At 41.7% G+C, this 27117-nt stretch overlaps 1 protein-coding gene and 2 pseudogenes across 4 annotated transcripts; 1 reads left to right on the top strand and 2 right to left on the bottom strand.

The window, feature by feature from the left end:
- Positions 1–8341: 8341 nt before the first annotated feature.
- On the bottom strand, positions 8342–9945 carry LOC147463794 (uncharacterized; annotated as a pseudogene).
- A 374-nt stretch (positions 9946–10319) lies between these two features.
- Positions 10320–13831, top strand: LOC147463793 (uncharacterized). Of its 4 annotated transcripts, none has more exons than XM_086491111.1 (3): positions 10320–10533; positions 10611–11980; positions 12122–12886. In XM_086491111.1, exons 2-3 carry the CDS (start codon positions 10760–10762, stop codon positions 12365–12367), a joined length of 1467 nt encoding a protein of 488 aa, XP_086347237.1. In that variant the 5' UTR covers positions 10320–10533; positions 10611–10759; the 3' UTR covers positions 12368–12886. The 4 variants fall into 4 exon arrangements, 3 of the variants coding, with proteins under 3 accessions (XP_086347237.1, XP_086347228.1, XP_086347213.1); XR_015185373.1 differs by adding an exon at positions 13304–13831 and having other exon boundaries at positions 10324–10533; positions 10611–12558; XM_086491102.1 differs by having other exon boundaries at positions 10324–10533; positions 10620–12880.
- Positions 13832–14989: 1158 nt separating this feature from the next.
- Positions 14990–19391, bottom strand: LOC147463792 (uncharacterized; annotated as a pseudogene).
- Positions 19392–27117: the final 7726 nt, after the last annotated feature.

The raw sequence follows: 27117 nt of genomic DNA, 5'->3' as shown, positions 1-27117 counted from the left end.
AAGATGTTGCTATTGATGCTAAATAATATTGTATTATTCTTGTGTGTAAGAGTGTCAAAGTAGCTTTTAGATAATACACGGACCTCAATTAGAGGAAGGACTAGCTTAATCTTTAAATTTTTGTCTTGTAGACCTACAAATTGGCAAAAAATTAGCATAAATGTGACTGCCAAATTTCATCTCAGCACTTTCTTCTAGAAGAAAATTTAGTCTAGTCTCAAGTAAAGGTTGTGGGGAATGGGATCGTGCTAGCTATGGTGGATGAAAGAGAAACATAACGTCAATGTGTGAGTGTGTGTGTAAGCAAGGTTATCACATCAAGTGAATTAGGTTCCAAGATAGAATTAGCTTGGACTCATAAACACAATCTTGAGTATTGACTTAGCGTAGCACAAGCTCACCATAGACAAGCATGTAGTGCAAAATAGAGTTGTGTTTATTCATTCATGAAATGAGCTTTAAGTAGCTCTACAACCTTGCTCCACAGTATGTGGGATAATTCCACTCTTCTCTCCTTGACTCACACTTTAGGACAAAGCTCACACTTTACAATCCTCCCCTTGAGGTTTGGACTATGACAAAATACTGAAGATGCATGACCCACACAGGATGATAAGCTGGTATCCACACAGGATGGAAAAATCCACATAGGCTGACAAAATCCACACAGGATGATAATATCCAAACAGGAAAATAAAAGTCCTCCCCTACAAGTAGAGAGGCTGCATCTTCAAAGTACGTCTTCATAAAAGACAAGGTTGGTCTCTCCTTTGTCTTCTTCATCTTCTACTATGTGAGTTGATCCTTTGTTAGGTCTTTTGCCTTCGTAGCTTCTGTTGTTGCTTCTACTATTGTTGCTTTCTCCATTGCTAGTGCCTCCATTTGAGTAGCATTGAGAAGGTGGGTGTCCCTTCTTACCACATTTGTTGCAAGGATTGTTTGTGTAGCAATCTTTTGCTACGTGTCCCATTCTTCCACATTCATAACACTTTCTTCCGGTTGATGATGTTGATGGCAAATGTCTTCCCCTTGAGGATGTTGTGAGAAAGGCCCCTCCTGATGGAGTTAATGAACCTCTTTGCTTTCTTTCTTCTGCTTGGACTGAGTTGATGACATCTTGAAAAGGTGGAGCTGGTTCTTTTTCTTCAAGAATTGTGACTAAATGGTCATAAGAAGGTGGAAATGCACTCAATAGTATGGCCACTTTGTCATCTCTTGGTACTTTGACCTGGATGTAAGTGAGCTACGTGACAATGCTCTTAAGCCTATTTACTAAGCTAGCAATGTCCTCCCCTTCAATCATGGTGATCTTGTAAAGATGTCTTTTGAGACTAACTTTGGCCTTTGCTCCAAAATTGATTTCTAAAACATGCCAGGCATCATGTGCATGCGTATATTCGTCTATGAAATGCACATAATTGTCATGCAAGGAGGTGATGATGATTCCTAACACTTGTTTGTCTTTGGCCAAATTCTGTGCACTCGCTATGAGTGTAGATGCCCTTGTGTGCACTCCATCGGGTTCTGCTTGCTGCTCTAAGGCAGTGCTGATGACAAACCACAAACATTTTTTCATAAGATATCCTCTTAATTTTGTTTGCCAGGTTTGAAATCCTTCCCCGTTGAATTTTTCTATTCCCTTGTCCCCCATTTGTGCTAATAGAGGGGTCTTAGCTTAGGAGGCTCTCCTAGCCAGTGTCTACCTCTTTACACGGTGCACAAGAATTTGAAATTTTTATTTGGAGTTGTGCTCGGCTGGGTTCATTTTATTGCAAGTTAAGAGAGAGAGGGAGAGGCAAAAATCCCTATGTGAAGCACCTCTTCACCAGAGTGAAGCTCCTCTTCACAAATAGGGGAAATGATCCTTTGTGTTGATGCTCGAAAGAAACCATCTTTGAAGCTGTTGGAGTAGTTTGAAGAAGTCTCGCAGTTTGAATGCCTTTTTGTAGAGCTATTGGAACTTTATGCTTCTTGAATGGACGAGCACTTGGTGCTCTTCAGTGAGCACAATCTCTAGTGTCTTGGCCTTGGAGGCCCTTAGAATTTGAAATGCGAGTCGGCTTGTAGGAAGGTCGTGGGATAGGGGGTTTTAAATGGGCTTCGGGCAGCTCGGGCAGGCGGGGTCAGGCCAAGCGTGCGCCGGGCAGTTTGGGCAAGCGGGGGGGCAGTACGGGCAAGCACAGGCAGATCCGGCAGCCAGTCGGGCAGGCGGGGGTAGGTCGGTCAATGCCCAAAAAAACTTGTGCGCGTGAATGCTCCCCAACGGACCCGACAAGCTCCGAAAAGACGATTTTGATGGAAATTTTGGGTCCGTCTGCTTTCCCCCAAAATAGGCAAGGGTATTGACCCCGAGACCTCAAGAGCCAAGAATAGTGTGCCTAAGTTGGGCTAGCCAACAAGCCCACGAGCTTTTCTTGTGAAGGTTAACTGAAAAAAGGGAATATATGCTCAGTTTGGTAGGGATGCACACACATGAATCCTACACGCCTTGGTCGGGTGGGGAGTGAATTATCTAATGGTCCCCAAATTAAGAGCTTGATGGCTCTGATGAAAAGTGGAGCAGAGGATGCACATATTAAACTCACACACACACACACACACACACACACACACACACACACACACACACACACACACACACACACACACACACACCTAAAATTAGAAAATTTTGGGATTGGAGATGAGGGGATTCCCGGGATTGGAATGGAGCAATCGAGGGCTCTATGGAGAGCTTGCGAGGAGAGCTTTAGGATGAGATGATTAATGTTCGATAAGTACAAAATCGGGAAGATTAATTGAAGATGCAAACAACTAGAAAATTGACACAAAAATGACTAGAAATGCAATAATAGGTGCTAATTCTCTCCCCAATCAAGCTTACCTAGCCATGTAGGGTAGTGGCCTCTTGGGTGTGCCAAGGAAATGCCCACACATAGCTAGATTAGTGCTTAATTAGTGAGAGATGCAACTAGTTATGAAAAATGTCAATGGACCGTAACAATAATTATGAAATGTTGATCAATCTAATGGAGATGCTAATAATTAACACACTAATGCATAATGACAAATCTAGCTAGCATAACCTAAAGCTCTAATACCAATTGTTGGGAATGGGATCGTGCTAGCTATGGTGGATGAAAGAGAAACATAGCGTCAATATGTGATTGTGTGTGTAAGCAAGGTTATCACTCAAGTGAATTAGGTTCCAAGATAGAATTAGCTTGGACTCATAAACACAATCTTGAGTATTGACTTAGATAAGCACAAGCTCACCATAGACAAGCATGTAGTGCAAAATAGAGTTGTGTTTATTCATTCATGAAATGAGCTTTAAGTAGCTCTAGAGCCTTGCTCCACAGCATGTGTGGGATAATTCCACTCTTCTCTCCTTGACTCACACTTTAGGACAAAGCTCACACTTTACAAAGGTTAGAGTTGAATTAGCATTAAGAAGATAGTAACAAATGGATTGCATACATGAGATTAAATAATTCTAGAAGAGAAAGATAAATTAAAAGGTTACTAGTTATTAGAGAGAAATTCCTAACATACATGCAATGATCAATTGTTAGTATAAGACGTATTGGCCTAAAGTGAGAATAAGGTCTTAAGTCATGTATAATATGAACCGTCTATTTGAGTGGTTGTGATATTGGAAGCTTGTGGTCAGTTTATGCATGAGCCTACAGGCTTTTGTAAACCAATACATATGTTATGTTTCATGAAAAATAAGCGTTTTGTTATAGCCATCAAATCTCAATCTCTCTCTCTCTCTTTCTCTCTCTCTCTCTCTCTCTCTCTCTCTCTCTTCCCCCTCCTTGTGCTTCTTCAACTCCTCCATCTCCCATTGGTGATTGATAAAATGGTATCACAGCCCTATCAATGCTTGTGGTGAGAATAAGGTGCTAGGTCTATATAGGCATAGTATGGACCATGTGTTTAAGGGTTGTGATATTGGATAGTTGTGATGGGTCTATGCATGAGCTTGTAGGATTTTATAAACCAATGAGAGTTTTGTTTTAGCATGTCAATTTCTTTTGCTCTCCCTCTCTCCTACTAATGCTTCTTTATCTCCTTCATCTTTCCTTAGTGATTTACAACGTCAATGAGGTCATAACTATGAGCCATAGGCTCTAATACCATGTTAAAAGATTTATGCTAAGAAGGCATCTAGGCTCAAGTTAGATAGTTGAGGGATGCACCTTGTAGATATAAAGGTGTATCATGTGCACTTGACAAGAGGGTCATTATAGTTTTTATCAATTATAGAAAGAAACTTACAAAATGAGCTTTGTCATCCAAATTTTGAAAAAGAAGAAGTAAATTTATGGAGAAATCGGGTTGTTTTTCTTAAATCTAGAAAATGTGTAGAGTGGTTTTCTTTTATCAGCCTTGGATTACATGTGATACCAAGAATTTCTTAAGGTGCACCCCTTGAGGTTATAGGCTATGGTGATACACCAAGCTACCACTCATGGTTGTTGATAACCCTAAACATGAAGATGAAGAGAGAAAGACAGAGTTACAATACATAACCAACAAAGGAAACATACTATATAGAACGATTAAATAGATCAAAGAAACAAAATACAAGGGTGATCAGAGAGAGAGAGAGAGAGAGAGAGAGAGAGAGAGAGAGAGAGAGAGAGGCTCTAGGTGACAAAAGGAGTGATATAAGCATAAGATTACCTCCTATGTCATTTCTACCTAAACAAAAAATGTGGCCTTTTCCATGACTTTATACACTATTTTTGACCCTTGTAATTGTGCTTAAACATAGTGTTTGCCTCATAGATATATCATTGGCTTCTCTATAAGCTATGGTTTCTGTAGCCTCATTCTTTTTTGTTCATCATAGTAGTCATGGTATTGCAAGTTGTAATAAGAAGCTCATGTGCTGGTCTATTATATCTATCTTTGTCATTGGCGCATGATTATTTGGAGCAAGTACTTCTATGGCTTGTCTTTGCTTCAAGGCTTATAGAGAAGGATGTTTAGGTTGGAAGATCTGTTGACATTGGGATTTAGTTTGAGATGATAGGTCCATGTGGACCTACTACCAACATGCTATCTGGCTGGCTATTTAAAAGTGTTGATAGGGTAGAGTCAAGCTTGTTTGAAATGTTTTGCTACATGTTCTTCAAGGCTAGAAAATCTGTTTCTTGAGCTAAGACTTGGAGGTTTTTGTGAATAAAGGGCTTCCTTGAGAGGTAGGGTGTGTATTTTCATGATAAGCTCTATTTAGGCATTTGGTAAGGTCTCTTTACTTTCTATTGATGATTGCCTGTAAATGTCTTGCCATTGCAAGCTTCAATTTATATGTGTGCATTGTGTTTCTCAAGCACTTTGGTTGAGCTTGTGTGTGTGGTTTAGTTCAAACCGTCTCAATGCACCCTTCTGATTAAAATTGAACTATCAATACAATGGCCACAACACACATATACACACAAAAATCGATTTATGTACTGCAATTTGGATGTTCTTTTGCTTCTTGAATGACATAGTCAATAGCAGCTAGCCCTACCTCAATACGAGAGGACTCAACAACAAGGCAAGCAATTTCTAATTGGACAATCTCCAAGCGGTATCAATAGCCCACATCCCTTACTTGCACGCTTGACTTCATAGTGGCTGTCAATTTGTCATGCTTTTGTCGCTCTCGTCATCATCCAACTTTCTTGAGGCTACCTCTATACCCTCTGTTTAGCTGGCCATACCCATGCTAAGAGGCATCAATACCTGTATCATCACCTAATTTAGTAACTTTGAAAGTAAAACATTGAGAATGTCAACAAAGTCGGAGAAGTTATGTGCAAGCCTTAACACTTTTGTTGTACTAGACAATCAAAGCATCTAACAACACCTCAAAGATTGTTGAGAGGAGAACATGTAGCTATTTTGACAACTAGTGCAACTACCAGTGCGCCCCCCCCCCCCCCCCCCCCCCCCCCCCCCCACACACACACACACACATGTGTGTGTGTGTGTGTGTGTGTAAAATTTACACAAAAGCATGCCTTTGCATTGGGTGGTGAGCTAGATTTGGCAATCCCAAAGCCAAGCTCACAACTACTCTCTCTGAGGATCAAGCCGATACTCTGATTCGACTTGATGCACCTTTGGCATGTGTAGAGAGAGAGAGAGAGAGAGAGAGAGAGAGAGAGAGAGAGAGAGAGAGAGAGAGAGAGAGAGAGAGAGAGAGAGAGAGAGAGAGAGATGTGGGTGGAGCTCATTGCAGCAATACCTTGTAGCTTTTATTCACTATATATGAAGATAAGCATGAATGTAAAGTTAGTGAGGTTAGTGTAGGTGGGCACCAATGTCTGGCCCAAGCATGATGGCCCTTTATCGAATAGAAGCAAATAGAAAAACCTATTGACCAAAGAGGTAAATACAAGATGATAGACCATCTGGATCGTTCAACCTCAAAAGTGTATGAAATAAGCTGCATGACATAAGCTGCATCATCTGCATAGTTATATAAAAGATGAAGATTTTGATTTTCAATTTGCATCTCATCAATAATGATCATCTTGAGAATTACACATCAATAACTACTAAGTAAGAACCAACAAAAAAACCTTGGCAGTCACGAGTCACGAATCCACATAAGCATACATCTTTATACAAGTATACATCTCCCAAAATTTCATCCATACAACATCACATTGAAAAAGAGAGTGGCGCTAAAAATAAGAGAAAATTTGTGCTTTCAAATGGCAGCCAACAAGACAAGTCCAAAATACTTTTGAATAACTATGAATGACCACTCCAATCACTAGACGAGAGCACCATAAACTTTGATATTCATACCCAAAAATGAGCAAAACACCGTTGTAATTTAGGTTTAGAAAGAAATTGGCATAGGTAGAAAAAGAAATAGATATACATTTTTGACTTACAAGTACCAAAAGCAATCTTTCTAAAGAACAACGCGATCACATTCTAGACCACAACTAGTCATGCTTGGTTGGCCTTGTTGTAGCAACTTATGTTTTTGAGATATAAAAGATCAATATTAGTAAGCTGTTAGAACTTTTATGGTGAACAAGACTTATCAAGATGAACATTACGTATTTGTGACGTTAATTAAAATTAGACTATGAATATTATAGTAAATTAACCTCTCTTTTTCTTTTGCAAAAAGCATGAGTATGTTCTTTCCAGAAGGACATAGCTTTGACCTCATGAGTGATATGCTCAGTGGCACAAGTTTGCAACCCTTTGAGGAACTACAAAGACAAATAAAACCCTAGCCAAAAAAATTACAATAGATTTTTTTTTTTAAAGCATCAAAAAATAGATAGTGCACATACTAAGTGAGTGCAATACAAAAGAATGGTGGAGAGTCGACATAATATCTCTCTAAATATAATAGGAAATGAAAGTCGTGCCATGCCTTGTAGTCCGATTGCTATTACATTGGCACATAAATAGAAATTGAGTAACAAACCTTAAATCTAGTTGGTTCATAGTTGTACACTTTGCTTTGTTCCCTTTTAGTTGCCAATCTTCATCAAACAACCTTCCTAGACCAACAATCTTATCTTGAATTTGTTTGCCTATATATATGCCTTCAAAATGTGAGCACTTGCTCCATGCATCTTTGAAGGCAACCAACCAAAAGCATCTTATACAATCCATTTAGTCAGAGCGACAACTTTCTAATTAGAAAGACTCATGCTTTCAAAAGTGCACCTTGAGGCTTGGAACCTCGGACATGTCAATGAAAAATTGCAAAGCACATTGTGCTTTTTCAAGATCCATGGCTAAAAACATCATCATGAATTTGCTTTCCAAGTTGAGGGCCCTACAACCTTTTGGTTCTCAAAGGTAAAAAAACGATCAAGGTAATTTTGATGGTTCTATTGAGCGATAAGTGCTTATATATATCACTTTCTTGCATGCATGAACTCCACAATCATAGTCTTCCATATGTGCAAAGGAAAAAGAGCCCTAAAAACCTCATCTCTAATGGCACTACATTTGTTAAATTGAATGTGGTGTCCAAATATGTGCCAAGGTATCAAAATCAAAATTTGTTAGACAAGTAGATAATACCTCCCATGCTAATTCTGATGTCTACAAGAAAAATTATGAGCAAATCTGCTTGCGTGCTAAGGATGGTTTAATTTTGAAGGTTAATTAACAGTATTACAAATATGAATCTTAGCTTGTATAGTATAAATTTTGTAACATAAAGTACGGGGAGGGATCACCACCCTCATTTTCTTAAATTGTGGGGACCTAAATGGTTCTCAGGCTCATATCAAAAACCAAAAAACCTTTCATTAGGAATATAAAAAAATTAGACTTAAAATTACACCATTTTCCATCAAGAAGACTCCCCCAATCAGAAATTTCATAAAAGCCCCACTAATGGTAGTTCCACTGTACAACAAAAATAAGGCATTTCAGCATTACCCTTCTAGTCTCCTTGTGCGTCTCCTAGTTGACATCCTTGACAACTTTGCAAGGTGATTGTCTTCTGAAGAAGCATTGATCCCCCTGTTTTCTTGGTGAGCAAGGCTCTCACCCCATAGTCCACTGCAAGGAACTCTCAAACAGCTATGCAAAAGCATGAAGATTTCTCATTAATTGTTGAGGTAGCTGGGCAAAATGCTTGAAACAACAACAAAGTTGTCCACCAATGCCCCTCATCACTTGGGAAGTCCATTACTTTCCATTGCTTCCTCCTCATCCCTCCAAACTATCTTCTTGCATAAAATTCCCGCCACTTTTGTACATGGTAGCATTGTGCTCATTATATGATCGGTGAGATCTCTTCTTTGTTATAAGAACCTCTATTCCTTGTGAAAATTTAGGTCCACTTCAAAAGGGAAATCCAATGAGTGCTCACGCCTTACATGCAATTGTAGTTACTTGAAAATGGGCATGCTTCTTGTGCACTGATTGATCCTAATCATGTGGTTCAAGTGCTCGCTAGCTGATTCAATTGCTTTCCATCCCTCAACCTTGCTTCTACAAAGTGGCCAAAGTAACCTCCGCACATCACCATGCAAGTATTGAGAAAATACCCTCCGTTGTTCGAAGTCCTCTGCGCCACCATCAACTCTCTCCATTAAGCCCACTTTCATCTCAAAACCGTTTGCTCATGTAGTTTCTACTATCATAATATTCAATGAGGGACAAAGGCTTGGGACAACTCAATTGGCACAAGATGTGGCTTGGTTGATGGTGGCTTCATTTGGATATTTTACTTTGTTTTTGACATGGATGCATTGCCTTTTTTATAATTGGATGCACTACTTATTATTCAGTGGGGCCACATGGATTACCTCCGAGTAGCATTTGTAAAAAAATTGTCAGGTTAACCAAGTAATCAATACCATACCTTATTAAATCAAATGGCAAAATCAATAACACTTTTAAGACATTAATAAATCCTTTTTTACTTTGAATGATCAAACAAAGTATCTACATGCCAAGTCTAGTCCCTAAAAAATCATGAATTGTCTAGAGTTGTAAAAATGATACATCTGATTCTCTTAAATCAAGTCTGTCTTGAAGAAACAAAAAAGCATAATTCTCAAATCATCAGATGGCCTCCAACAACCAAAAAACCATCCCTTAGAAAAGAAACCTTTAACAATCCCCTTATTATGATGATACCTGTCAAATGGCAAGTGGCAAGTCGAGGAAATAACAAACCTAACCAAATTGAGTGACAAAAGCCAGAGTTACTTGTGTACCGTGTTGAACCATTCCAATGCAAAGCAGCTAGAACTAATTTCAATCTGGTCACAAAAATATTGGAAAAAACAGTAGCAAAAATCTTTAAAGGAGCAAAAGGGGAACAATTTAATATGAACATCAAAAGGCTACCAAAAACCTCCAAGAGTATGTAAGCGATCCATATCCATCAAGAGCAAACGGATACGTGTCCAAATTTGCGTATTGTATCTTACTTTCACCCACCATTTAGCCAACAAAGCAACAACATGAGACAACACATCCAAAAGGCCAAGTCTACCCTCTGTTGAGGCATGCATACTTTTCCATCATGTTGTACCTAAGTTTGTTTAGCTTTGAGTGTGCTTGCTCTTATAACGACCAAATGCGAATGTAGGATGTAATAACAATTACAATGGCCAAATAGGGCTCAAAAAATCAAAGGCTTCTACTAAATTTCATCAGCACAAGGCAGAGAGACAAAGAGTCTCTCTCTGTCTATGGAATGCTTCTTCTTCTTCTTCTTCTCTCTCTCTCTCTCTCTCTCTCTCTCTCTCTCTCTCTCTCTCTCTCTCTCTCTATGTTGACGATGTTGGATACGTTAGAAAAAACGAGTCCCAACCAGTCCTCGAAGAAAACCTAGAAGCTAGTTAAAAACCTTCAAATATAGTCAATTTAAATATCTTTAAAATTTCCATGAATATAATTGGAGCACTTGCCAACTTTGGGCGGGCTCAATTGAAGCGTTTGAATAGAGCGTCGTCTGCTGTGATATTCTACCTAATTCTCTTCTGCGCGCGATCGTCTAACCTGAAATTCCAGCAGCAACTCATGGAGGTAACTTCTTTGATGATGTGTATCTCATTTTCATGGATGCAAAGAGTACTAACATGCGTAGCTCTGTCGTACATTAGTGCTTGCAGTGATGCGACATCTGGAAGCGTCTGCAAGCGCTCTTGCAGAAGGGTACAAAATGTGGTTTGCTAGCGAAAAATTAGAGAGGCTTCGGAGGCGGTCGCTGAAAACATTTCCATTGTCATGAGTGCTCTAAACTCCTAGAGGAATGGAGCTGACGAACACAGAAAATTTTCCTCAAAAAACTGTGCACAATCAGAGTGATGTCATGCTGGCAGACAAGCTTTCTATAGACGATGAGGTCATTGTTTCTCATTTGCAAGGCCTTGTGTCTAAGATACAGATGGCATCGGCAAATAGTTGCATCCAAAACGATTGTGTATCTGGTCCTCAACACTTTGATGATCTCACATGTAAAGAGGGCATACCTGAGGATGAGGATCGCCCCAGTGAATTTGTTTTGCCAGGCCTTGACAATAATCTGGATAGGTCCACTCATGTGCAGAAGTTTTTTGCAGAGTACTATGATTACATGTCTGGTTTTCAGAGGATCATGGATAAAGTGTGTCAGTTGTGGCCCATAGAACCTCATGTTGGCCTCAAGTCCAGATTTCTTGCAGAAATTCTCATGGACATGAGTACTGTGGCTGTTTATTGGGCCCAAAGTGTTTCGTCTTCAACAGAGTGCGAGAGGAAGGATACGAACCAGTATGCAGGTTCCTTCTACTTGGCTGACAGCCTGGGGGAAGAAAATTGTCTGCATGCTGCTTCTGACTGCTCTGCCAACATAAACACAGGTCTCCTTGTAGGCATGCTTGTACCACAGATCAAGTTTCTGGCGCAGCAGTATCTGAGAAGCCTAGGTAGCAACCTTCGACAAGGGCTGCATGAGGCCAAAATCATGGAGTTTCGAGGATTTGGACCGGACCCAGCTCCAAATTGGATCCCTGACAAGACTGTTCAGCTTCTCTCTGACCACAGCCAAATCGGTTCTATAGAAGGAATTCTAAATCCTCTTTTTGAATGCATGTGGCTTCCCTGGGCGCAGAGTGCTGAGTTTTATCATCATCTAGATGTTGCCATGGTTTGTAACCAAGAGATGTTGCATACAGCTCTTCAATTGAAGAGGCTTGCCACTGTTTGCTTCTCTTGGGCTATCCCCACTAGACCAGTTTTAGAATACATGATATCAATGGCACCACATGGCAAGATTGCAGAGATTGGAAGTGGTCTTGGCTATTGGGCTGCTTTACTTAAAAAGCTTGGTGCTGATGTTGTTGCAGTGGATGATTTTTCAGAATCAACATCCCAAGGGTCTCTGTACTTTCCTGAAACTATTCCAATGGATGGAGAAGAGTTTGTCAGGCAGGGAGGGGCAGTTGGCCGTGCACTTTTCTTTTGCTGGCCCTTAAAGAACCACTCACAGAAGGTCAGCTTAACTAATGCATGCAAACCAATGTTTCAGCCAAGCTTTGTAGATGCATGCTTGAAGGCTTTCCATGGTGACACTGTGTTTTTTGTTGGAGAGAGAGATGATGGCTGCACATTTGACATAGCTGCGTGGATGCAGGGGAGTCCCAAGCACAGAAGAACATGGATGTTAGAGAGAGAGATGGAAATTCCAACATGGCCCGGAGTTCATGATGTTTTCATGTGTTTTGTGAAGCACAAAGACACAGGTATTTCAACTGGCAAGAAAAAAAGAAGGGCTGCTAGAAAGGCACAGCTTGTGGAGGAGACCCATTCTTTCTTGGCCAAGGAGGAGGATTTCCTTAAAGCTTCCATTGCAGCTTATCCAGAATGCAGCATGCAATAGCTGCAAGATGGTGTGTAGGATCCAGGTCATCAGAGCTGCAAGTTGATAATCACTATTCGAACAGTGCAGTACTTTTAATCTGCCCCATCAGTCTGCATTGGCTCAAATTGTGGCGTTACGAAAATCACGTTGTCGGTTACTTTTTGAAATAATTGTGCTTCAGGCATGGTCACATGTGCACCACCCACCAGGTATATTTGTGTTTTCTACTTACTTAAGCCTCTTTTTGTAACATGTTAGTGAATATATGCACGCATCACCACATCGCACTGAAACTGGTTTTACATCTTGAGAAACTGTGTATTTTATTATTTAGCCCAAGTTGCCACTCTTAGGTTGGTCTAGACATTGCTTTGGAAATTAAGAGGGCTCTCCTTAAATATTGCAAAAGGAAGATTGAAAATAGTTGTAACATTCACATGCGCACCTCCACGTGTCGGTTACTGGATATTGTGCATGGTGGCTTATTCACCCTTTGAGAAATAGCATTTTTTTTCACAAACTTCTAATATTGGCTTTCCATCTACTATAGAGAAAGTCACCTTTTGAAAAATAATGATCCTTCTCGCAAACTTTAAAAGTTTGTGAAATGAAACACCAGGTTCTTATTTTTTAGCGAACTATTCAAAGTCACCATGTAGATGTGTAAAACTAGCACAAAATGACCTTTTTTTCTTTTTGACACTCACTGTCACTGCGTGACCCGCTTAGTTATTAGTACATTGTAACTTGTGCTCTTTCAAAGCTTAGTTAGTTATGTGTGCATTGGAATGTGACTCTCTCTCTCTCTCTCTCTCTCTCTCTCACACACACACACACACTCACTCACTCACTTACACACACAAAAGAGCATAGGAAACGTTAGATGGATCCTTAGGGATCATGATTATTTCATTAGCTATACTCTCACAATCAAATTCTTGGTTGTTCATGTAGCCATCCGGTGTAACGACAATATTCAGCTTTTTTATCCCGACATCATTTGCAAAAATTGACCAGGAAAGTAACGCTTCACCAACATCGTCGCATATCAATCGACAATAGCTCTCTCTCAAGTTTCCCAGCCGTCGGCTTTTAGAGCTCACATAGGATTTGAAGGAAGGCCTCTCTCTAGATGCAATCACCTATACTTGCACCTTGAAGGCCTATGCCCCTCCCAAGGCGTTGACATTGATGAGAATATTCATGATTGAGATTGCGAGTTAGGACCCGCTCTATGTATGTCAAATGTGGTGTCCTCACAAAAGCACGAAAGTTCTTGATGTGTATCCTTTTTGCTATTTCGTATCTTCGAGCGCGTAGATTGCAAGATGTGCCCAACATGGTTGTGGCAAGGAAGCTTTGGGTTGTTTTAACCAAATGTGAAGCGAAGGCCTCTCTATAGATGCAAGTACCTATGCTTGCAACTTGAAAGCCTTTCCCCTTCTATAAGATGTTGGCATGGGTGAGAGAATTCATGATGAGAGTGCTAGTCAAGCGTTGTTTAGAAAGGTGTCATTCTTGTCAGGGCTTTGCTTGATATGTATGCCAAGTATGATGTCCTTACAAAAGCAAAAAAAGTTCTTAATGAGCTTTGTGTGTAAAATGTTGCTTCTTGGAGTGCATTGATATACCAATGGGAATAGGTTAGGAGGCATGTTGGCAAGCTCATTGACAAAGCTTTAGCCGATAACATTGCAGTGGTTACAACAATTGGCAATTGAACGTTGAAATAAAATGGTACTTAAAAGCCTCTGAACTCTTTACTTGGTACTAACAACGCCAAGAAATGAACGCATTGAAAATTTCACATTGTCGCGGGATTGGTATGTTCCCACATATTTTAAAATTTGATGAGGACTTTGCAAACTCTCCCATGCAAGGAAGTTTGCGTGTTTTTTTTTCTTGCCAAACATTGAAAGGGAACAATGTTTAATTAAGAATTCATACTACAAATGAGCGAGATCATTGATCCACATAAAATCTAACCCTCATTGTTCTTTTGTGGAGTACACATTGAATTTGGGATGTCACGATTGCAGTGTACTACCTAATGTTGATAGACATTAGTCCGTTGGTGTGGGGTTTAGTCCACATAGCTTATTCAAGAACACATTGGGCAAGGGCAATGACAAAGACTATGGTAAAATTAGGTGACCTTGATGAGTGTTATAATCCTATAATACCACTAATGTATTCCTTTGCAAGGAGATTAGGTCGCCAAGCTTACCACCCAACCTATTAGAGAATGAGGTTACCCCTCATTCTCAGACCCTTATATAAGTGTGGCTTGCCATCCCACATTAGTCAGATCACTCAGGCACTACGGTCGGCAATCTCCTCCTAAACCCCACCTTTTGACTCAATGGTCGGAGGGTGGTCGACTTGGTCACTGCCATTCTAGGCTATGTGACATTACCTCCCCTTATAAAGAGTTTTCGTCCTTGAAAAAAACATGGAGAAGTTTTTTGGCAATTATGTTGCAATGTTCGCAAGTTGCCGCTTCGTTGACGGGCGAGCGTCAACGACATGCATTATGCTTCCATTGTTGGTGGTCATAGCACAGCGCACAACCCACCGACATAATGTCAATCCGGTGGAAGCATAATGCATGTCGTTGATGCTCGCCCGTCAACACTCTCCCGTTCCGAAGCTTTGTCGTCCCTGACAAAGCCATATCGTGGTAGATGCTTGAGAAAGAATGTGCCTGCAAAAAGAAAAAGGTGGATGAGGTAGCAAGCTCAAATATATGGTGATAAGGCATAAGGAAAAGGCAAAGCACATGTAGGAATGAGTAAATGCAAAGAATTATGAAAGGTTACACTGCCATTAAGGAAAATAAATTGCACTTGCTGAAATTAATTAATCAAGAGTTTTGGGCTTATGAATGAGTCTGTCAATTAGTTAACTACGACTAAGGGTTAAAACATTTACTCTAGTACTAGCTAAGTTAGTAAATTTATCCCAATGCAAGATTCCCTAATTATGTCTGTCATAGATTAGCTAACTAACTCTCACAACTTGAAACAAAAGCTTGAATTTTTTTTTAACTTGAAGCTCAATGGAAGTCTTTCTCATTTCATTTTTCTTGCTTTTCATTTGTTATTTTTCACATTTTGCAAAATCATTTGACGTGTGTTCTTATTTGTATACCCGGGGCTTTTTGCTTCTCAAAGAAAAGCATCCACACTAGGAACCTCTAGGGCTCTAGTGTGCAATACATGTGCGTGAAGTACCAAATCAAGCCAGGATTTCTCTTCCAGCTTAAGCTTTTACACTTGTGGCACTTTTGTTTTTCTTCCATTTCCTTTGTATTTTCACTAGTTTTCTTTGTTGTTTGGGTGAGAAAGCCTCTCTATGCTTAAAACACTCCTAAGGTTTCAAACACTCAAATAATTTTACCAACTAGAACTAGTAGTCAAGTAAATGAGTTAACCTAAAGTCACGGCCTCCTAACCTCAAGGCTCATCAATAAAACTAAACTGTAAGTCAATTAACTAAAGAAAGGACAAGTTTATACATCAACTTAATTGAATGCACTTAATCAAACCAAGAAGAAGCCACAATCAACAAATATAAATGTACAAAACCATATAGCATAGGAAGGAGTACACCTGTGCATGGGCTCGATGAAGAGGTCGATGTCATGGAAGCTCCTCGTGTCTGGAGATACATCATGTCTACATGGTTGTCCAATCTCCATGGGCAAGCTAATGTATGTCTAGGTGTTGTATCAAAAGATCAACAAAAGCATTGTACCTCGAAGAGGTATGTCAGCAGCAAGATAAAATAACAAAAGCAACAGAATAATAAAATAAAACATCTAAGCTAGGGTCTAAAACCTGGATATCCAGAGGGAAAAAACCCAAAAGGGAAAAAAGTGCCTCTGGTATATGCACATAAATCTAGTGCACATATCAATGTGTACAAATCTCAAATCTCGTGCAACTAGGAGTCAAGAGAGAGCTCTCACCAGGAAGCATGATCTGCAATCTCTTAGCTCGATCTCTAATAGTCAAGGGTTGGCTAACACCTAGCTCCATTTTTAAAGTCTGCTCAACAGCACAAGGAATGGGCATAGGGGGGGTATCAGCCTCTACTCGAATAGTCTGTGGAAGGCTCTTCGGTAGCCAAATCTGCAATGCTCGCGCTCTCGTAGGGATGTCAATCTGAGCTCTCCTAGCGTGTCTAGGTGTGCATCTAGCTCTAGGACATACTATCTGCTGTGAAGGTACCGACCTCTCTAGGGGTAGTCTCATCTCTTGACATCTGGCTCGTGGAGGTCTCGCTCTAGGGTATGATCTTATATGCGCTGGGTGTGCTACCGCTCGTGGCCTAGGTACCCAAACATGTCTTTGTCCCTCAAAGTAATCATGTGCCTCAAGTGACCGTCTAGATGTGAGCCAACCATGTGAAAGTCCGTCGCGGTCATATGGCTCTTTAGAAATATGATCGTGTCATCACAAGGTAAAAATCTAGCATGTATCTCGTCACGGGGAACAAATACCTGTTGGGTTGTCCTGGAAGCTCTACATGGAGAGCTACGTGCCTGATCTATCGTGTGGCGCTCCTCAGTGGCACTACTCATCGTCGTAGAGCCTCTGCCTAGAGAAGGCTCTACACATGGCTGAGATGCCTGTGTACGTGGTCTCCAAACAAGTCTAGCAGGCTCTATCGTATCCCTACATAGGGTGTCAGTAGAGGTCACTCTAGTCCGTGTACGTCCATGTATCTGTGGTGTAACCTCTATCTCTGTGGTGTCAGTAATGTGGTCTCTAGGAACCTGATCTAGAAAAGTACGGCTCGTGGTGGCTGGTCTCTGCTCAATCGGGTGATCTGATCGTGAATCGGCACTCGTAGATGGCACTAGGGCAACATCTATATGTGGTGGCTGCTCTCTCTGTGACTCTCTGGCTATGACACCGCTATGCAAGCTAAAAGAGTGGAATAGAGATGCTGTCGACTCTGCATCTTCTCTCATAGGGGGATCTACTCTCGTAGATGGCTCTAGCTCGACAGCTATCTCTAAGGGCCTCTGTGAAGTCGGAAGATCTAAACAAGGATGCTCAAGGGTAGCTAGAATCTGTGGAGTGGTCTCATCTATAACAAAGCCATCGGAGTCACTCATTCTATGACTCTGTGAGATCTCTCGCTGTGTGCTGGAAGTCTCGTGGATAAGTGTGGTAGGTGGTGTAGGCTCCCTAACAATACTCTGACTGGGCTCTAGTCTCAGGGGCTCTACCTATCGCAGGCTAGGTGCTGGAGCTATCTCTCGTGGCACACTATCATCCTCATCTGGCATCTCCCAAGGTGGTAGAATACGACGTGACAAAAGAAGCCTAGGAGGTGATCTCTCTAGTGGTGTATCTCGAGGACTCTGAGCTCTCGGTAGCTGTGGAGCTAGCGTGCTTGTCGTGGGTAAACATAAATCATCATGTCTAAGTTGAGGGTAGTAGGGTAGACCTATAGTCAAAACATATATTGCATGATCGACATCCCTATAAACTCGCTCACGTGGATCTCCTATCAAATATGCAAGAAGGCGGGCTGAAGGATCTCTGGATCCACCACTCATTAGGCGTCTGTACCTACGACCAAGCTCATCTAGATAGGTCACGGTCTGCTCAACTCTCTGAAGCTCCACTAGCCTAGGATGTGTCTGTGTGTCTAGGTTGTCATCTGGGTGTGCTCGCTCAATGTCATCAAAATCAAGGGTCTCAACCAAGAGATACTACTCTCCGAGCTCATCAATAAAAACTGCTCTATCGGCCTGTTGGGTAGGCTCTCACAATCTGCCTAGGTGTAGACATCATGCGTTGCAGGGTGGCTAGCCTCACAAAGGGGTGATCATAAGTGTCAGCATAATATGCAACCCCTCGTGGAGATCGGCCTACTATATGCAAGATTTGACCGTCTATATCTCTCATGCTATCCCTAGTCTCTCTGGTCTCGAACAGTGTCTGAAGGGTGGGGGTCAGTGGTCTCGGGGCACTCATATCTACAATGGGTGATCTACCGGGCCGTACCTCTGGTGCTCTCATCTGGGGTGATGTGGTCGTCATAGACTCTCTCGTATGCTCTCTAATCTGTGTCATCAAAGGCTGGCATGGATCTCTAGATGGTGTAAGGTGTCGAGGTTGAGACTCTCTAAAGTACGTGTCTCGAAGGCTCTGGGTCTCTATCTGTGGCTCACTCTGAGTGGTACGCAAAGTGCTAGCAATCGCCGTGCCGTGTACATCGCTCTAGACTCGTGATAGCTCGAAACGCTTGGCGGAAAATCAATTCTAGGTGAGGAGAATCCTGGCGGTGGTTTCTTGAGTGATGTGGGTGGTGGCACTGTGTCTAAAGAAGGTGAAGCACTCCTACTCGAAGTAGGGCGTTGGGTCGGTCGAGGATCGTACGACAATCCAGCTCAGTGCCTGTGGTGCTCATGTAGCACCTGTCTTTAGGCTCGCCAACTAGTGTCACAACATCTGTGGATAGGCGTCTACTAGAAGTGCGACACTCTAATCGATATATGGGCTGAGCACTATCTATATAGATCACTCGAGGACCTACCCGCTGTAATGTAACCTGCACGGGATGGTCAAAGGCCTCAAGGCAATTATTTGCGTGTACTAGCTCTATCTCCTCTAGCCTAATCAAATGGTCGACCACATACGTGACGCGATAGTCATCTCTAAATGTGCCATCCTGCATGTCGTCGGGAAGGACTCGCACCACGTGGAGGGTCTGTGTGTGGCCAAAGGAGGCGCGACACTGGACAAAGAAATTTCCATATGTGTTCGTGTAAAAGGGCTGGCCTCTGTGCTCGCCTACAAGTGTGAGCAATGTGTACTCAGAGCACGAAGTGGTCATGGCCATCATATGTGCGCTCTTGATGTGTGATAGGCCTCCAAACCTCGTCAACTCGTCGAATGTAGACTAAAATCAAAATCTGCACTATATCGAGGTTTATGCGTACAATCGGACTCAAATCTGTCAAAATCTGGCAAAACCTAACTCTTGGACGTATCTGCTCTAAATGTGTCTAATCGTGTGTACATGCGCGTGAGCGTCGAGTATGTGGGACGTGTGATGCGTGTGGAATACATGTGAGAAGCAAAGAAAGAAAGAAAAAAAAATCGTTTTTTTTTTGACGTGTGTGTGTGTGTGAATCCGTGAGAGAAAGAGACAAAAAGAGAAAATCAAGGGAGTGTTTAATGGAGATCTTTTGTGTGGGTGAGTAAAAGAGGGCAAAGAGACAAAAGGAGAAAATCAAGGAGTGATTAAGGGAAAGAGACAAAGAGAGAAAGTCAAGGAGTGATTAAGGGAAAGAGACAAAGAGAGAAATTCAAGGAATATTTAAGTGGGGGATCTTTTGTGTGTGTGTGTGTGTGTGGTGTATGTGAGTGAAAGAAACAAAGAGAAAATCAAGGAATATTTAAAGGGGGGCGATTTTTGTGTGTACTTTTCTTTTTTCTTTTGGACGTGTGTGTGTGTGTGTGTGAATCCAAGAGAGAGAAAGTAAGAAAAATGAAGAGGGACGTGTGTGTGTGTGTGTGTGTTTGACACATCAATTGCCAATCAAACCAAGACTCGTTTTAACCTCTTTTTTGTTCATTTTTGGCCCAAAAATTAGCGCAATTGGTGGTTCAATTAGAAAATTTCTACGCATACACTTGTTTACCACTAATCCAACATCACAATACAATCATAAACACTCCAATTTTCCACTTGCAATTAGTTTAATTATGTGTGTATACACAAGCACAATTAAGCGTAAAATGCACCAATTAATCATACACAATTCTACCGAAATTTGGAAAGCAGTTTGGTGCAAAATTGGCAATCAAAAACCATAAACCATATCAACATAATGACCATAATCAATCAATGGTTTTGCATCAAACACATTAGCATCAAAATTGCCAAAAAACAAGCACCAATTTGTACACATTTGCCCTCACGTTAGCATACACTAGTGCACATAAATTTGCACCGATTAAGTGCACCTAATCAATTCTCAAACCTACACTTTAATTTCAGATTTTAAAGTGGGTTAATGTACTCACATTACAACAAGAATCGCGTCGATTTCTCCACTTCAATTGACGATTACACACGTGTGTGTAGGCAACCGCTTCACCGCATCTCCACATACAAGCACCAATCACAAAACATCATTTGTAGCATCATTTTTCTTCAAATCAAACACATAATCATGAAGGAAAAACATCCAATTAGAGATTCATTCATGTGTAGCACCAAAAATACACAAGATTAGTGAGTAATTAGACATCAAAATTAGCATAAATCACACATAATTACACTCTTTCTAATCATTCAAATCATGCAAAATTGATGAAATTTCAACCCATAAGAGTGATGCACAAGCCTATAATTAGGCACATAAACATGTAAAACACTCCAATTGTTAGCGGATTAGTAGTAAATTAGTGATCAATTAGTGAAAATGAAGAGAAAACATGAAAATTACACATAACTTTTTTAACAAAATCTCATCACAAATCAACCATTCACCATCACCAATACCTAATCTTAATGAAAATTAGAAACTCAAACCATCACACGGGTGATCCTCTAGCTTAGGCGCTCGATCCTCGGCAACGACGCCAATGTTGGTGGTCATAGCACAACGCACAACCCACCGACATAATGTCAATCCGGTGGATCGGAACCCGGCTAGTGTATGGAGGCATGTATGCACCTAATGTGATGGAATGAAGACTCTAGGAAGAGGGGTAAAGCAAGAGAGGAGAAGAGGGAAAGCCGATGAAGCAAGATCTATGCACACACACTCTCAATCTACACTCTAACTCTCTAATCATGCAGACAATGGTGTATCCCTTTGCTCTAATCTCAAGCACACACATTCTAATCACACATTAAGCATACACAAAGAAGCCTAATGAGAGAAATTTATATAGCCCACGTACACACACACACACTCTAATCTAGCACACATGTGAAGCAAGAATGCTCAAACAAGAGGGAAAACTTGAGAGAGAAGAGAAGATTAACACTAATCATACACCATTAACACACATAAGCTTGAAAGACAAGAGAAAGTAGAGAGAACTTAGCTTCCATTAATCCCAATGAATACTACATATGCTGTGGAAGATCCAAGCTCCATAGCCACTCCTCCTCTTCTTCTCCACACTCCCTCACACTCTTCTCCCTAAGAATGCCCTTTCACATCTTGTGAATTGACTTATATACAAGGGCTTTTAAAAATGGGCGGTCGGCCAAAAAATGTATAACATGTTGTAGGTATCTAGGCTCATCTAATCATCAATGTACAACTTGGAACCCACTGTGGAGCTCGTAAATACAAAAAATATATGCATACACATGTGTACACACCAATGGAAGCATAATGCATGTTGTTGACGCTCGCCCGTCAACACCTTTCCTCGTCTAAATTTGTCCACTTAACTAGTATCTCCAGGTACACTTCAATACATGTTTATCTATCTTGATAATCCTAGAATATTTTCCGGTTTATACGGTATCTTTGGTGGCTCTATCAAGTTAATCAAAATCTTTGGAGAAACTATGTTCTCCAAATCATGAATTGATTTCTTGAGTTTACTAATGTGGAAGATAGGGTGAACTTGAGAACTCTTTGGTACCTCAAGTTTGTATGCTAAATCTTCAATCTTTTTAATAACTTTGAAGGGACCAAAATATCTTTTGTCACACGCTTTCATTTTCATAGTTTTTAACTTTGCAAGAACCTTTAGGAATACAAAGTGACCTTAAAAAAAAAACAAAACAAAACTCACAATTGTGAGTGAATTATATTAATCAACCCAAATAATTACAAGGTCTTGTCATGCTCGTGTTGAGCCATGACATCATCCAGGGACCATATTACATCGGCTACTCAGGACGGACATCCCAACCAACTCGCCCCCTTATCCTCGATACATAAGGTCTATTAACATGTTCTTCTGAGATCTTTTAATTATTGATAGCCAAGATTTTCCCCTATCTTAGGGATACCCTCTGCTGCTGACAACAAGGCATAAGTAGTCCTAGACCAATCCTCCGAGTGTTGCTTGCGCCCCAGCGTCCAAATTAGCACTTTGCTTTCTTGTATAATTTCTGCGAAGCTTGCCACCTCAAGACCTCCTTCAAACACACGGCGGTTCCTTGTCTGCCATACATTATGTAAGAAGAAGTACCTGACGATTTGAGTGTTGATGAGGATGGCAGAACCACTTGAATTCTTCTCTCCAAGGAAAAGATCAGTCTTGTAAAAACCAATTTTCCATGTTCTTTGGACCCATTTGCATATTTTCCCTGCGAGGCCTTTGCTAGTTCGGCAATCCATGAAGAGGTGGGCCAGATCTTCACTAGCAACATGCACCCCAAGCATTGATCGGACCCAATCCCTCTTTCCTGAATCTTCACCCTCGTCGGTAGAGCACCCCAAATTACCTTCCATAAAAATACCTTCGTGTGTTGCGGAACTTTTGGCTTCCAGATGTTCTCCATTACTTGCTCCCACCTTTCCTCTGGACATTTTTTATCCCATATCTTGTTAAGGGGGCTAGACCAATTCTTCTTATGCATCATTGTATGGTAAATGTCTTTAGGATGGGGTTTCTATAAGAGACTGCTTTTGGGCCATTTCTAGGCGTTCCAATCAAACTCCGAATCACAGATAGGCATCACTATATTGTCAAGCTCTTTCCTCACTTTGTGGACCAGCAAGACCTCCAAGCTATTCATTTGGTACTGGGTACCCAGAAGGTCAATGGTTTTCCAACTCTTGTTGTCACTGTCCCATAAGTGCCCCAGTCGATTCAGACCCTTATTATTCAACTTCCTGGTTGTCTCTATCCAATAGAGAATTTGTGGCGGATCTACAACTTTGGAAAGCCAGAGGGACCAATGCAAAATGGAGTTCTTGAAGTATCTGGTTTTTCCCCCCCACTTTAAGACTCATGTTGCTCTATTGCATTTTCTTACCAATTCTCCTGAGCTGCCCCCCAGCCTTAGGGTAGTCCACGTCGGGGCTAACAACTTGTCATGAACCTCCACCCCTCTCCACTTTCCACCTTTCGAGCCAAGTTTAGCTGCTTCTATCATATCTTTGATCATGACAGCCCAAACTTGATCCTGTTTAGCCAAGGAAACAACAAATTTGGTGCAGCAAGCTTCTGCATGGGCCACAGGGTTCAGAATTCTGAGGCCTCCTTGATTCCCTTGCCGAGCAACTGATTCCCAACGGGCCCATTTCCATGGCATGGAGGATTTCGTGTTGCTTTTCCATAAAAACCTTTTCACTGGTTTTAAGAACTCTTTCCAGTGACACTTAGCCATCTTGAGAAGTGGGCTAGTGAATTTAAGAAATCATAAAGGCATTTATCGCTTTTATTCGACTTGGGAACGGGAGAAGAGCATACTCCCACCTACTCATTTTTGTTTTGATTTTTTCAAGCACCCACTCAAATATTTGCTTGTGAGTTACGTCCATCCCCAAGGGGGCTCCCAGATGTCTGGAGATATTCCCTTTTGTGTCAATCTCCCCCGACCAGTCAGAAGGGTCAAATGAGTCATTTTTCGATAGGGAGATCAGCCTTGACTTCTCTATATTACAATGGGACCCCAAAGCTACAGAGAATTTTTGTACAATCTCCAGAGCTTTCTTGATGACCTGGGGCACGCCTTCGAGAAGAGGAGAGAATCGTTTGCAAAAAGTTTTGCTAGGAGTTGGCTATTTCCTGGCAAAGCCAGGCCTTGCACCTCCCCTCGTTCCGCACTATCTTTGAGCGTCGTGATTAAAGGATGTGATCCTATGGCGAAAAGCAAGGGGGCAAGAGGGCATCCCTGCTTAATAGACCTTTTGACCTCAAAAGAGCCCACAATTCTATCATTGAATTACAGCTCTGGCTGGCTTCCAGCTCCTAATACACTTACCAGATGACATAGGCGCGGCCCAAATCCCAGAGCTTCCATGACGGCTTCTATATATGTCCATGTTATTCTGTCATAAGCCTTATCCAAGTCCAACTGTAACAGTACACACTCTTGCTTTGTGACAGTTGCGGACTCGATGCCCACCATTGCTGCCAAGATGTTATCATAAATAGACCTTTCTTTGATGAACCCATGCTGATAGGGAGAGACGATCTTGGTTAGTAAGGGGGCTAGTCTGAGGGCTACAACTTTAGCAATAATTTTGTAGGCCACCGACATCATCGTTAGGGGGGGCCAGTGTTTCAGTTGAGAACAACAGATCTGTTTGGGGATGGGTTTGATAAGCCCTCTTTTTACACTTATCTCCAACGACCCTTCGACAATGGCTTTATTGGCCAACCTTGTGATTGAGACCTTGAGATCGTCCCAAAATTCTCTATAGAATTCCATAGTCATCCCATTCCAACCAAGGGACTTTTCCTTGCCAAGGGCTTGCAATGCTAATGAACATTTGTCTTCAGAAAATACCCTTTCCAAGAAATTAGCTTCTGAGTGGGGAATCTTCTTCTTGACACTCTGAAGTAAGGACGCTCTGGCTTCTTCCGCTTCTTGGGACTGGATCTTTGGTTGTCCAATGATTTAACCAAGATATCTCAGCATCAGACCAGCCATCTCATCCTGGTTGTGAATTGTTGTCCCTTTCTCATCATTGAGCAAGCGGACGTAGCCTCGGCTCTTCTTGTTTTTTAAAGCCCTAAAAAAATTAGAGGCTTAAGGTTGAAGGGCAGTCTCCCTGGAGAGAAGCCTTGCCTTTTTGATATCTTCTAACTGCTCATCAATCATCAAGATTAGATTTTTCTTCGAGCCATCGTTTGTGCTCATCCTCGGTAGCAAGCCCATTGGCTTTTTTGGAGGTAAGCAACTGTACCTCCGCTGTAAGATGCAGAAGGTGTACTTCCCTAACTTTCTTGATTCGGGGGACCCAAGGTTTTGATTGCTTTATGGATGCTCCAAGCAAAGAGGTCCCACGCATTGTGTTTGTTGAGGTCGACATCTTTTTTGAGCTTACCTAGTGCTGTCTTGGTTAGATTCCTGAAAAGAGCGTCTTTGAATAGGTGTGCCCCTGTTACTAACAGTTTCCCCCCCCCTCTTGGGGTCTACTCCTCCCTTGTATTCTTTTTAAAATGTATGTGCAGAGGTATGTGATATGAAAGGCTTTTTGTTGGGACTACCTTCATCTCCATCAAACCACGGCATCCAGTCAGCTTGGTGTGAGCAATAGTATCTGTCCAGCCTGGAGGCAGTGCGGGCATACTGGAGGCTTCTGTAGGTGAACCCATGCATGTTGTTCCATGGGCCGATTTCCCATAAGTTGATCATCGTCCATTTTTCGCACAAACTTTTCCATTTAGACCTTTCCGAGCCAGCCAGCATACTGGAGGATCCTGTTCTATCCCTGCTCTTTTCTACCATATTGTAGTCGCCAACCAACAACCACTCACCTTCAATAGGAGTATCTCTAAGATGCATCCATAGTTTAGCTCTTTCTTTTGCATTGCAAGGGCCGTATACATTCACAATGGTGAAGGGGAGCGCTTCCCATCAAATTTTAATCCCCAGGATTCTGCCGGATGGGTGGTTTAGAACCAACTTCGGCTCCAATTCTCTGTCCACAATCTTGAGGACACCACTGAAACCGTTACTTCCTTCTCCATAGAATACTAGTTTCTTTCCTAGCACATGCTTTATCTTGCTATGGGAATCTAAGTGGTGTTCTTGGATGGCCCAACAGTTGACTGCCTTCTCCTTTTTTACTTCCTCCCAGAATAGGGTACTCTTCTTACGGGTTTTCAACCCCTCTACGTTCCAAGATTGGATAGTGAGAGACTCCATCATTAATGAGGGGTTCATTGGGAAAGAGGAACGAATTCTTCAACATCCAAACCATCCCCCCCCCCCTCCTTGGTCTCAGGAGAATCCGGGGGTTCGAAGTCTGGGGATTTCTTTTTCGGCAGTGCTGCAAATGGATTGTGCAGTGGGACAGTGAACCCCCCTCCTTTCAATGGGATGGAGGATGGACTAGAACCTTTCACCTCTTTTTTTGCATTTTTACATCCATCATACCTTCTTTATCCTTCCCTACATTTGCCCCTTCGTTACTACCTCCTTGCTTCTCCAGCCCTTCCATCTGGGTTTCCATTTCATTGGTGGCCTGTGATGCTAGAGCTGCAGTACCATTAGACTTCAAGGGGAAATCCTTGGCGAAGTGTCTAAAGTTGTTGCATTCAAAACATGCTCCAAAGTATGTTCCAAAGTTGAGCGGAATAGTAACAAGCATCCTGAGATTATCCCACAGCCAGCTAGGCAGTCCCACAAACTCAACCCAGGCTGGATGAAACCCTTGTAGAGATTCAGATGAGTCGAACACTGGCTCCCAAGGCACCACACAGACCGTAGTCCTATTAAATACTAAGGGCCCTTTGTCGAGGATCTTTTCCACATCAGAGGCCTCTTTGAATCTCACTGAACAAAGTCCTTTAGCTAGGTAAAAGTACTTTCAATTGCTCCTCCATGACCAAGAATTTGAGGGCCCGGAAGCCATTGAATCATCTCAAACCTATTTGGGATTCTTCCACTGAACCCAAATACCAACATTAGTTGATCTTGTGTGGCTAACTGTTTTTTGATAAGTGTTGGTGGAATCGCTATAGTAATAGCCTCGGCAACCTCCACCAGATGTGGCAAAGACTTTCTTAAAGCAGAATAGGCCCGATCTGCCAACCCGTCTTCAACCAGCACACTGTAATCTGTTTGGGAGCAAGTTCTTTTGTTGTTGT

The sequence above is a fragment of the Adiantum capillus-veneris genome, chromosome 2 (genome assembly GCF_014529385.1).
Source record: "Adiantum capillus-veneris isolate H3 chromosome 2, ASM1452938v2, whole genome shotgun sequence".
Lineage (NCBI taxonomy): Eukaryota > Viridiplantae > Streptophyta > Polypodiopsida > Polypodiales > Pteridaceae > Adiantum > Adiantum capillus-veneris.
This window is presented reverse-complemented; position numbering and strand designations above follow the sequence as displayed.